The sequence below is a fragment of the Uranotaenia lowii genome, chromosome 3 (assembly GCF_029784155.1).
Source record: "Uranotaenia lowii strain MFRU-FL chromosome 3, ASM2978415v1, whole genome shotgun sequence".
Taxonomy (NCBI): Eukaryota; Metazoa; Arthropoda; class Insecta; order Diptera; family Culicidae; genus Uranotaenia; species Uranotaenia lowii.
In genome coordinates, this window is record NC_073693.1 from 121128151 (window position 1) to 121141057 (window position 12907).

A 12907-nucleotide genomic window follows, 5' to 3' on the forward strand; every position below is an offset into this window, starting at 1 on the left:
TGAACAGAAAAATAAACAAAAATGTAAAATAACATTCCATTAAAACCTCTATTCTGTGAAAAAAATGCTTCAAAAACTCAAATTACAGATTTTTTTGTTAAGTGTTCGATTTTGCCTGTGAAGCGAATATTAAACTTTACTGAAGATTCATACGAGGAACCATAATTTTTGGTATCAAAAATCAATATAGCTTCACCACCCCTCTGAGTCCTTCCAACGCCCCCTGAAATTCAAAAATTGAAATCACCTTTCCCTCAGAAAATCTCAACGCCTCAAGTACACTTGTTAGAACTCTTTTCAGCTAAATCCACAGGTTAGATCATTGAGCATTAATCGCCTTTCATTTTGTATGTTTGAAAGCAATGGAAGTTTTTATATATATATTTCGAAATATTTCAATGAAAAATAAATCAATCATTAAAAAGATAGTCCAAGAGAGTTTGTTTTATTTCTTTATCAGAATGTCATGTTACCAGTAGTAGCGAGGATAGTAGCTATATCCATAGTATCGTGGATATCCGTAGTAGTATCTCGGATAATAGTAGCGCGGATAGTGATGATAGTACCCGAATCCAAACGTTTCCGATCCTTCGAGCCCTTCTTCCTTGTTGGCTTCCAAATTTTCCCCATCTTCAGCTACAGCAGCAGCAGCAGCAGTAGCATCCACCTGAACTTCAACTTTTTCCGAGGGAACCTGCAGCTCATCCGACGGACTCATATCAGACGGCATGGCGCTCGCGATGGCCACCAGCAATGAAACGGCAACAATCAACTGCAAAACCAAAACAATCATTAGAATGTTTCTCATATAGACAAGGAAGATGTCTCGCCTGCAAAGGTGATAACTACCTTGAACATGGTGAGTGGGCGTTCAATTTCTGGAAATAAGATTATCACTTGAGGCCGTCTGGGTCTGCAAAAACAAACTGTGATTGCTGCCGGCCAAAAGGTGGACTTTTATACTTTTAGTTAGTACAGTGTAATTCCTTGACGGGAGATCACACGAGCGCATCAACGTCATCGTTGCTGGACAATGCGCTCAATCATTTACAATTTTCTCACATTCTTAACGTCTGGAATTTTTGTTTGGTTCCCGATTGAAGATGGCCAAAAATTAGCAAAAAGAAGGAGGGCAAAATTTTAATTCCTATTTTATTCAAACGATTGATCGAATCAAAGAAACAAAAGCAATTCAGCGTATAATCAACTCTCAAACGACACAAGATTACATACAACGGTGTAACATTAGACTGGTTCAGTAGTTTTTATCCAAAATAAAAAAAATCATATCGACATAATTTAATTAAACTCTTTCCTAGACAAATCGATCGAATATGACTCCGGAGTGAATGTCACAAAAATTTCGTTGGTAATTTTTTTTAAAAGAATGATATAATGTCCGTTTTTCTCGGCGTTTTATACCCATTCGAGATACTTCGCAGTATTCGTACTCTTAGTACTAAGCTCTAAATCTCATTTGATTCCCATAAAAACTTACTTTCAATCCTTTTTGCCAATACTTTACAAGTTCTATTTAAAGAAATATAAATTTCATTTCTCTTGGAAATAGTTAATACACCACGAATGATTGTTCTGATAACGACAGAAATTTTAAATGCCAGCCGGGTGCAATCGGTCTCGAGCGGGTTAAGAACGGTTTCAATCCAATTCAATCCAAAAAAAAATCTACGTTTTCCTTTTTAAATTGAGGTTGAAATAAATAAAAAAAACAAAAAATAACATTTTAAGCTTAATTACAGTAGGATCTGGATAAAGTAAAGAACGCACATGACATCAAAATTATCTATTCTATGTAGCTTTAACAACATACGAAATTTCGATTCGAAAGATTCGAAAGAATTGCAAAATTTGTATATTTCAACAACTGGCGAATCCATTTGGCTTTTTTCTTTTTTTTTCTTTCTTATTCTTCAGTTTAAGCATAGTTGCAGTAAATGTCAGTCTAGCTTAGACAAAATAAAGTATGAGCTCTAAGTAACCTTAAATACACTATTTCTAAGCTCTTGAAATTGGTTCTGCTTCTCATAAGTCGAAAAGGTTTTATACAAAATCTTTTATTGTACAAATTAGCTGAGAACACTTCGACAATAAACCTTTTTATCTGATTTATGGCAAAAAGTATTGCGATAAAAACTTATTATAATTCTTATTAAAAACCTTTGGAATTCTAGAAAACTCCATAAAACGCTGTTGATTATTCAAATAATTCGTAGAAGCATTAATATTCACTTTTACACAAATAATCTTCACAGAAATAATCTTGGTCAAAAGAAGAATTTTATATTTGTTCCGCCCTAAATACGTTAAAAAAATCATTGGGTAAAATCACAGAATTTCGTTAAAACACTGAAATTTTATTTGGCAACCTTGCGTTAACTGGGGCATCATTAAGGTTGCAGAATTTTTTCAAGACGTATCCGGCCTTGACAAATCCGAGCAATTTCATATCAAAACCATGCAAAATCCAAGCATTGGATTCTAAAATTGACGAGCAAAAATTCAGGCATTATCCGAGAAAATTTTGTCAAAACCCTGAAATAACTCAACAAAAATCAAGAAACAAAATTTAAATTTTTTTTTGGTAAAATTTTGTCGACAGATTTGAAGCCGTATTTTGGGCTTCCAAAAAACCTTTCATGATTATTTTAATAAAAATTGCTCAAAAAATTTCGTTTTGGATGCATTAATAAAAAGAACTTACAATACAATTTGTTTTTTTTAGGTTGATTTACCAAATAAAGTGAATAGGGGAGATGAGGGCATAATGGGCACCTTAAGGAAAATGCTTATTTAACCATAGAGAACAGCTGTAATATGTGAATTACATCATTGTTTCGTGTTCCGACACTCAAATAGTCTATTGTCTAATTGGATGAAACTTGAAAAAGTAGATAAAAACGTTTAAAGATGCATTTTAAAAAAAATTGCCGAAAGCTGAAAACCAGTCACTGTAGAGGCATAATGAGAAACCCCCCGAGGCAGTATGAGCACCATTAATGAAGGCATAATGAGCATTTTCTGCCGGGGAATCTAGCAGCGAATTCGACTCGATGAAGTCAATTGAGTAATAGAGCTACAGCTCAACTTGTATCGTCTGACGATTTGGCCTATTGGTTAGATGTCGGAGAGGTAATCAGTAGGCTCCAGTTCGATTCCTGGTGGAGGTGATTTTTTTTTTCTTCAATTATCATTTATGATCATGATTGCACTAAACGGTGAGGCGTAGATTCATCAAACAAAGCAAAAACAAAATAATCTAGGTCTGTTTGTAGAATTCAAAGAATTAACACATGTTCATACATTATGTTTCTGGTGTTTTACAAGTTAAGCTGTAGCTCTATTATTCAGTTGACTTCATCGAGTTGAATTCGCTGCTAGATTCTCCGGCAGAAAATGCTCAATATGCCTTCATTGAAAGTGCTCTGTTCGCCTCTAGTGAACAAATTAAAGTAAAAACGCGTTTTACAATTGATTAAAGTGAAAAATCAAAAATTTTATGATGCTGAAAATTTAGAAACAATGTGTAGATCATGTTGCAGTGCGTACATTTCAGATCAAGATTATTTAAAGGTCATAAAAGCTTATTTGGTGGTGCTCAAAAATTATAATATTTTCGTCACTTGAGAACCTAGCTGGTTGTTATTTCATATTTCAGTAAATATGAAAAGGATATTTCTTTTTTGGTGAAAAACTAATACTATAGGTAGTACGAACCAAGTCCTCATGAAAATTTGTTTAAGAAAATACGTACTTATGTAGAAAAATTGACTTCTCATTATGCCTCGGGTGCATCTCCCCTACATCAGAGCAAAATCCGGGTATTTTCAGGCCAGGCCGGATTCTTCCCAAATTTTGAATTAAATATCCGAGCAAACCCGGATGAAATCGGGCAATCTGGCATCCTTAGGCATCATGCAACATGCCCTCATCTCCCCTACATCAGAGCAAAATCCGGGTATTTTCAGGCCAGGCCGGATTCTCCCAAATTTTGAATTAAATATCCGAGCAAACCCGGATGAAATCGGGCAATCTGGCATCCTTAGGCATCATGCTACACTTTTGAACTTCTAAAACCCTTATGTCCACAGATAATCCAACGGTAAATGCATCGAAAGTCCCATTGACGTTGTCAAAAAAATAACTTGTTTCTTTAGTTATTTTTTACAACCACGAAACGTGAGATTTTTTCCTTACCGAGAGAAAGAGGTTACACGCAAAAAAATAAAATTTGTTTTTAATGAAAAATCTTAGGAAAACCTATGAAAATTTAAAGATTTGGACAAATTTGCTTAGCCATAAATGCCAAAAGGCATAAAAACTTATTTTTTTTTAAATTTTTTAGAACTTAATTTAACACTTTTTCTGTCATTAAAGCTGTGGGAAGAAAAACTGTAAGGAGCCGCATTCCTTCAGGGGTAATTATTTCAAAAATTTCTAAAACTGAAATTATAGAAACAAAAGCTTGGATTGGTGAAAACTTAATGACAATAAACGTGTGTATTTTATCAACAGTGTTAGTAAAGAGTAATAAAACCAATGTAAGGTTTGTGTTCGTGCATACACGAATTTGGGTAACCGCGAACCTCCCGGTGATCAATTCAACTGAGCGCAGAGTTTTAGCAGTGGGAGTGATTCGGCATGCTGTGAGTTTTTCGGGAGTTAGGAAACATCAAGAGAAAAAAGAGGAGTTTTCGGCATCCCTAAATTATAAAAGGGGGCTTCATCAGTCATGTGTTTCTCTTTTTGCGTTGAGACTTGAGACGTCATTGTTGAGCCGGCACAACTGAAAGTTGTTTTGTTGAAGCAAAAAACTGATTTGTAATTTGAGTTTATTTTGTAAATTAAGTGGTTAAATGTAAATAAATTGTAAGTTAAGTAAAAGTAAAAGTGAATTGAAATAAACTAGAGTTTGCACGGAACAGAAAAGTGTACTTACCTGATTGACGGGAACTTGAAAGAAAAAGTGCATCCTGAAAAGAAACGAAATACTTACCTGCATCACTTGGAGAATATACTTACCTGCAACACCCGGAGAACCTACTTACCTGCCCTGCTGCATCAGAAGAAGAGGAATTCCATTCCGTCGAAACAAGAAGGTACTTCCATATGGTCCTTCGAACCGGATGCCCGTCGAACTCCGCGCATCCGGAACCTCTACGCGTTTAACGGAAGACGTCATCTACACCATCACGTTTCCGGAGTTGGATTAGTTCCTGTTGATAAAAGAATACAAGGCAATCTAATTGCCTTTAGAAGGTAATTATAATTCCATTAACCTTTCACAAGTGTCGTTTGTGCTCCGCTGGTTTTTCGATTTCCAGACCATTCAGCGTTGGAAATGGCTTCGGAAAGACGAATCAAGTCTCTCAAATTGAGGATTCGGAGCCTGGAAACATCCTTCAACCTCATCAAGGTTTTCGTCGACAACTACGACGAAGACACCCAATCGGTTGAAGTTCCCGTGAGGCTCGAAAATCTCGCTGTTCTTTGGACAGATTATTCCAAAACTCAGGCTGAGCTTGAAGCATCCGATGTCGACGACATGGCAATCGTCGAGCAGCAGTTCAAGCAGCGATCCCAGTTTGAAACGGAGTATTATCGAGTGAAAGGTTTCTTGCTGGCCGTAAATAAACATGTTTCGACTCCGTACACTCATCCTGTTCAGTCACATGCGCACTTCCCTGCTTCATCTCAGATCCGGCTACCCGACGTAAAGCTCCCTGTGTTCAATGGGTCATTAGAGCAATGGTTGAACTTCCATGACCTGTTCGTTTCCTTGGTGCACTCTTCAAGTGATTTGTCGAACATCCAAAAGTTCTATTATTTAAGATCTTCTTTGAGTGGCGATGCACTAAAGCTGATTCAAACCATTGCAATCAGTGCTAACAATTATCCCGTGGCTTGGAACCTGCTTGTAGAGCACTTTCAAAACCCGTTGCGTGTGAAACAAACTTATGTTGACTCGTTATTTGAATTTTCACAACTTAAAAAGGAATCAGCTTCAGATCTTCATTCGTTGGTCGAAAGGTTTGAAGCCAACGTTCGAATCCTGAAACAGCTTGGAGAAAGAACTGAGTATTGGGACGTGTTGCTTATTCGAATGCTGAGTATCCGCCTTGATTCTACAACTCGTCGAGATTGGGAAGAATTTGCGTCTTCAAAAGAGTCAACAACATTTCAAGATCTTGTAAGCTTTCTTCAACGACGAGTTACGGTTCTGCAATGTATGAGTAATGGTCAGCAAGAGTGTTCAGCAACGACTTCAGCGAAAAAATTGACTTCTCGTCCTCCACTTGTTAGCCACGGGGCTACTCAGCTCCACTATCGGCAGTGTTTCGCTTGCTCCGACCATCATCCGTTATACCAGTGTTCCGTTTTCTCCAAAATGACTTCCGAAGACAAAGAGAAACTCGTGCGCCGCCAACAACTTTGCCGAAATTGTCTACGGAAGGGTCATGTGAGTCGAAACTGTTCGTCGAAAAACACCTGTCGGAAATGCCGAGGTCGACACCACAGCCAGCTTTGCAGCGATGATCATTCTCAACAAGAGCGCAACAAGCAACGAGTCGAATCAACCTCAACAACGGAGACTGGTGCTGCTAGCGAAGCAGCCTCACCATCACTATCAGCAGCGATTCATAACCCAGAAGCTGGTCTCCATCCCAACAAGGTGATTCTCGCAACCGCTGTGATCACTTTGCTCGACGATCACGGCAATTCACACGCAGCAAGGGCACTTCTGGATTCAGGAAGCGAGTGCAGCTTCATTACCGAGTCGTTTTCTCAACGGCTTCAGAGTCGTCGTGAAAAGGTTCACCTTTCGATCTCCGGAATTGGCCAATCGTCTACACAGGCTCGGCTAAAGCTCCGCACTACAGTACGCTCTCGGACTACTAGGTTTTCCACCATCGTCGAATTACTTGTTCTTCCAAGGCTCACCCTAAATGTGCCCTCGACATCCATGGACATTTCAAGGTGGAGTCTTCCGGAAGGAATTCGGCTAGCCGATCCAGCGTTCTACCAGACGAATCCCATCGACGTAGTTCTGGGCGCTGAAATCTTCTTCGACGTCTTCAAACCGTCAGGCAGAATATCGCTCGGAGGTGGCCTACCAATGTTGGTTAATTCAGTCTTTGGCTGGGTGGTCTCTGGGAAAGTAACGAAGTCCAATCACATCAACACCGTTTCCTGCAATGTCGCTACTGTTTCGGACATCTATCGTTTCATGCAACGTTTTTGGACCATTGAGGAAGAGAGCGCAGTTCCCAGTCTCTCGGTTGAAGAAGCAGCTTGCGAGGAGCATTTTCGCCGAACAGTTCAACGTGCTCCAGATGGCCGGTACATTGTGCGATTGCCTTTGAAGGAGGCTGCGGTCAACATAGGCGACAACCGCAACACTGCACGACGTCGATTTTATCTGATTGAATCTCGTCTTCAACGCAACAAAGAGCTACAGATTCAATATCGGGACTTCATGGCGGAATACGAAACCCTCGGCCACATGCAGCGTGTGGCGGATACAGCTGAATCCGATTCTTCCCGGTATTATCTACCTCATCATCCCGTAATTCGAGAAACAAGCTCTACTACCAAGGTGCGAGTTGTTTTCGACGCCTCGTGCAAATCAGCAACCGGAAAATCCCTGAATGATGTGCTTATGGTAGGCGCAGTCATCCAGGACGATTTGAGAGCTATCATTCTGAGGTCCAGGCTTCACCAGATCATGCTCATCGCTGACATCAAGCAAATGTATCGTCAGATACTGGTAGACGACAGAGACATCCCACTTCAGCGGATTTTTTGGCGGAACTCCCCGGAACAACCGCTAGAAACCTTCGAGTTGAAAACGGTCACCTACGGTACGGCCGGCGCACCGTTTCTTGCTACCAGGGTCCTCCAGCAACTAGCCGAAGACGAAGAGACGAACTTTCCCGAACTAGCACAGGTCCTCAAGAGAGAGGTGTACGTAGACGACCTCTTCACCGGCGGAAGTTCTCCAACGAAGGTAGCTGAGCTACGGGTTCAGCTTGACCAGTTATGCAGGAGAGGTGGATTTGAATTTCGAAAGTTTGCCTCTAATTGTGAATCGGTTCTCGACGGCGTGTCTCCTGATAGACGTGCAATTCAATCCTCGGTCGAACTTGCAGCAGACCAGTGCATCAAAACCCTTGGCCTACACTGGGAACCAACAGCTGACAACTTGCGGTTCCACATCCAACTACCGAAGCAACCACCAGACACCCTCATGACGAAACGAATCGCTCTGTCGCAAATCGCTCAACTCTTCGATCCTTTAGGTCTGGTTGGGCCAGTAATCGTAACCGCCAAAATCTTCATGCAGACGCTGTGGAGCCTTAATTCCGAAGACGACAAACCTTGGGGCTGGGATCAACCGCTGCCAGATTCTCTCGCCACTTACTGGATCAAGAACTACTCGCACTTGCCTCTGCTGGAGAAACTAAGAATCCCTCGATGTGTTGTTTTGCCCGATCCATCAAACGTTCAGCTTCACCTATTTTCGGACGCATCGGAACAAGCTTACAACAGGAACGCCCCAGCAAACAACAGGAATTGACCAACAATTTGTCGACGACCGAAATACAGAATGCAGAGTTCGCCTTAATTCGGTTAGTCCAGCTCCAGGAGTTCGCCAGTGAAGTCAGTGCTCTTCGTCAGTCAAAACCCATCCCAATCAAATCACGGCTTCGATGGTTTACTCCCTTCCTCGATCCAAATGGGGTAATGCGTGTGGGTGGCAGGCTTGACAGAGCGCCAATGACGTACGACAGCAAGCACCAAATCCTGCTCCCATATCACCATCGCTTTTCGACTTTACTCGTCCAATGCTACCACGAACGTAACTTGCATGCATCGCCACAATTGCTCGTTGGACTTCTTCGCCTACGATACTGGATTATAGGGGCCAGAAATCTGGCCAAAGTCATCGTACATCGCTGCACCATTTGCTTCCGAGCTCGCCCTAAATTGGTGGAACAATTTATGGCTGAGCTGCCCAAAGAACGGATCACAGCCACTCGTCCATTCACGGTAACGGGGGTGGATTACTGGGGCCCAGTACTGCTTAAACATCCGCATCGTCGAGCCTCACCTACTAAAGCATTTGTAGCAGTTTTTGTATGCTTCTGTACTAAAGCTGTTCATATCGAACTGGTTTTCGATCTGACAACAGCTAAATTTGTACAAGCTTTGCGAAGATTCATCTCTCGTCGTGGTCCGCCTTCTGATATCTACTCTGATAACGGACGAAACTTCCTCGGTGCGAAAAATGAGCTAAAACGGCTCATCCGTCAATCAGAGTATTCGCACAAATTGGAACAGGAGTGCTCTGACTGCAAAATTAGATGGCACTTTAATCCTCCAAGAGCCTCCCATTTCGGGGGATTATGGGAATCTGCCATTCACTCCGCCCAGAAGCATTTCATCCGCATCGTCCGGGATCGACCGCTCTTCTACGATGACATGCAAACTCTTCTGTGCCAGATCGAAAGTTGTCTAAATTCTCGGCCTCTTGTTCCACTGAGCGACGACCCTACTGATTATGAGGCATTAACACCCGGGCACTTCTTGGTTGGCACGTCGTTGAAGGCTGTTCCTGATGACGAATTCACCGAAATACCGTTCCACCACTTGAAGAAATGGCAACAAATTCAAAAATTGGTCCAGGATCTTTGGCGGCGATGGCACCTGGAATATTTGAGCATATTACAACCAAGAAGCAAATGGGTGCACTCACCTGTTTCAATTAAGGAGAATCAACTCGTCCTCCTGAAAGAAGAAAACATCCCACCGATGCGCAGGCCGACAGCCAGAATTGTCCAGACTCATCCAGGAAGCGACGGAGTTATCAGAGTGGTCACTCTGAGAACAGCAAAGGGCTCCTGCACACGACCGGTGTCCAAAATTTGCCTGCTGCCGATTGCACCATCGTCGGAGGAAGCAATTAAACCATCCGGCGCTGAGCAATCAACAACAGACGAAATTTCTTCCTAAGTAGAGCTCCAACTTTCGGATCCAGCGTAGAAATTAAATCCAAGGCACTTTTGTGACTTGGATCAGGTGAGTTCCTGTCCAAGTCCATAACACAATCAAAATTTCGCTACTGGGTCTATTATTGCAGCACATTTTCACACTCCGCACTGTCACTCACTGAGCACAACACCAGCCGCAAGTACCGTCGATTCCGGTTCCAACTTGTCGTAAACTTAGGGCTGGTCCTCGTTTCCTTGCCGTCTTCAAATTGCTGCCTTTCCTCCGCTCCGTGATCTTCACACTACAAAATCCGAATTAAGAATGACCGTAAAGCACGAGCGCTGTTCTTTTTATAGGCAATATGTCCACGCGCTCCGCCTACAATCAAAGTAGTCCGTTTTTTCAATTATCTCATATTCTTTGTCCGTCAGTAAGAGCACCTGTATCCGTGGTCCAAACAGCCGGTTTAGACCCAAATTCCGACCCGAGCAACCGCACTGGTGATCCATTATACCAGTTTCAACTCAACTTTTTTTAGAACTGGTATAAGGATTGATCCAAAACTGATGAGATTTGGATCCAATTTGACGCAGTTCTAAATCGTTTGACAGTTAATGGAACACGAGTGCAGTTGTCAGTTTTTTCATGGGATCGGATCTAATTTATTTGGTTCAATTCTTGTATAAATTAGACCCAAGAATAGACCACGAATACAGATGCCCTAAGTAATGCATATTTGAGATATCTTGATCTTTTGGTTTTCCTTTTTTTTTTCCATGTCTCATCTGTATCCTACACAACTGAATCCCTTTCAAGGCACAATCCGATTTTGGAACAGGTGAGCCCCTGTCCAATCTTATTTACCTTTTTTAGGAAGCGCTACCGGGTCTTAAAATTTTGCAGACGTAAACAACACATCACAACACGACCGAGACGACCGAAACGAGAGCGACGAATTTGGACTGATGTAAACAATCATCATCATTGCCGTGTTCACGCTGATCGGAATCCACACACTCCACCGTCTATTTTACCTGAGCAGTCATCGTCAGAAACGTTGTTCCTGAAGGGGCCAGGATGTTCGTGCATACACGAATTTGGGTAACCACGAACCTCCCGGTGATCAATTCAACTGAGCGCAGAGTTTTAGCAGTGGGAGTGATTCGGCATGCTGTGAGTTTTTCGGGAGTTAGGAAACATCAAGAGAAAAAAGAGGAGTTTTCGGCATCCCTAAATTATAAAAGGGGGCTTCATCAGTCATGTGTTTCTCTTTTTGCGTTGAGACTTGAGACGTCATTGTTGAGCCGGCACAACTGAAAGTTGTTTTTGTTGAAGCAAAAAACTGATTTGTAATTTGAGTTTATTTTGTAAATTAAGTGGTTAAATGTAAATAAATTGTAAGTTAAGTAAAAGTAAAAGTGAATTGAAATAAACTAGAGTTTGCACGGAACAGAAAAGTGTACTTACCTGATTGACGGGAACCTGAAAGAAAAAGTGCATCCTGAAAAGAAACGAAATACTTACCTGCATCACTTGGAGAATATACTTACCTGCAACACCCGGAGAACCTACTTACCTGCCCTGCTGCATCAGAAGAAGAGGAATTCCATTCCGTCGAAACAAAAAGGTACTTCCAGTTTGTATATGAAGTTATGAAGCTAATCCGCCTTACTTCGTTAAGTTTCTTATAACATTGAAAAATGTTAAAATCAATACTTCTGTTGCTCGGTTTTTCAAAAAATGTCTGAATAAAAAGTTGCCTCTACATTTTAAGAAGTTTACTGGATCAAAAACTGACTGATAAAAGATACAGTGCTCTAAATTTCTATCTTATAAGTCATACGATTAATGATTTTCAGTATGATTGGTTTTTTTTTCAAATACACTCTTATATTTTTGCCTTTATTTTTTTTTACATTTTCGTTCGTACTGAAACTTTCGTTTTTAGGGCAAACCACGGCCTACTAGGGGGAAAATTCATATGACGCCCCATGTAGCTAATACGCGCCACTCGTGTTTTCAAGAAATTGTAAGGGGAAAACTGTACAAGAAGCACCAGTTAAGCATAATCGCTATTTACAGCGATACCAATCATTTAAGAACGAAATTGAAAGTGTACAATGATTTAGGGATCAGATATATGTAGTATCATAATGGAAAATTATGATTTAAACACGATTTTGATTATACTTTTGTAAAAAACTTAAACAACCAGAAAACAAACCGCGGGGTAGATCGCCAAAATAACTGGACAGAACGCATCATATGGAAAGGGTGGTGAAAAAAGAACAATAATTATACGAAATTTAATAATTGAAACATCAAATGTATTGAATGTTCATCGTATTTTTATTAACCAACCGTACTTTGGCAATAAATTTCGCTTTTCAAAATACACTTTCCTGCATCCTTATAGTTAAAACGCCTTCAGGTAGGCAACGAAATTTTATTTCTTGACTGATATCGCGGCAAACATGGCGACGGTTATCTTTTTCGAGTCGAATATTGGTGCACCTTTTTGACTCGAACAAGGACGAAATTGGTTAGAATTATGCATTGTTATCGTAATTTGGGAGTCAGCATATAAAAAGAATGGCATTTTGTCTTGATTTTCGGGTTTTCTCAAAAGTTAACAGTATTCAAAATTTGAACGTAAAACACGTGGTCTTGTGAGCATTCTGCCCAAATTTTGATTTAATTGATTTTAGTTAAAATTTGTGAGAAGTGAGTAAAATACAACAAAATATTTATAGTCTCCCGAAAGTGCGTACGAGTGGAAAAACGATAAGCTGTAGTTTCATCAGATCGCGTTGGCTTTTTTACCATAAATCCTTATACGTTACCCATGAAAAATTACAAGTTTCATGTTGATTTCATTAATCCTTCTGTTTCCAAA

The 12907-nt window shown here is 40.7% G+C and overlaps 3 protein-coding genes across 3 annotated transcripts; 2 read left to right on the forward strand and 1 right to left on the reverse strand.

Moving 5' to 3' along the window:
- Positions 1-416: 416 nt before the first annotated feature.
- On the reverse strand, positions 417-943 carry LOC129751201 (uncharacterized). Its single transcript, XM_055746565.1, has 2 exons — positions 850-943; positions 417-772 (listed from the first exon to the last, which is right to left on the reverse strand). The coding sequence occupies exons 1-2, from the start codon at positions 856-858 to the stop codon at positions 470-472; spliced, it is 312 nt and encodes a 103-aa protein (XP_055602540.1). The 5' UTR covers positions 859-943; the 3' UTR covers positions 417-469.
- Positions 944-5359: 4416 nt separating this feature from the next.
- LOC129752562 (uncharacterized) lies at positions 5360-8596 on the forward strand. The gene has a single exon (XM_055748336.1). It carries the CDS (start codon positions 5360-5362, stop codon positions 8594-8596), a length of 3237 nt encoding a protein of 1078 aa, XP_055604311.1.
- Positions 8597-8796: 200 nt separating this feature from the next.
- LOC129752563 (uncharacterized) lies at positions 8797-10032 on the forward strand. Its single transcript, XM_055748337.1, has one exon. It carries the CDS (start codon positions 8797-8799, stop codon positions 10030-10032), a length of 1236 nt encoding a protein of 411 aa, XP_055604312.1.
- The last annotated feature ends 2875 nt before the right edge of the window (positions 10033-12907 follow it).

What these genes read in the sequence shown, in the direction of transcription:
- LOC129752562 (XM_055748336.1), top strand. Translation starts at nt 5,360, where the DNA reads ATGGCTTCGGAAAGACGAATCAAGTCTCTCAAATTGAGGATTCGGAGC.
- LOC129752563 (XM_055748337.1), top strand. Translation starts at nt 8,797, where the DNA reads ATGACGTACGACAGCAAGCACCAAATCCTGCTCCCATATCACCATCGC.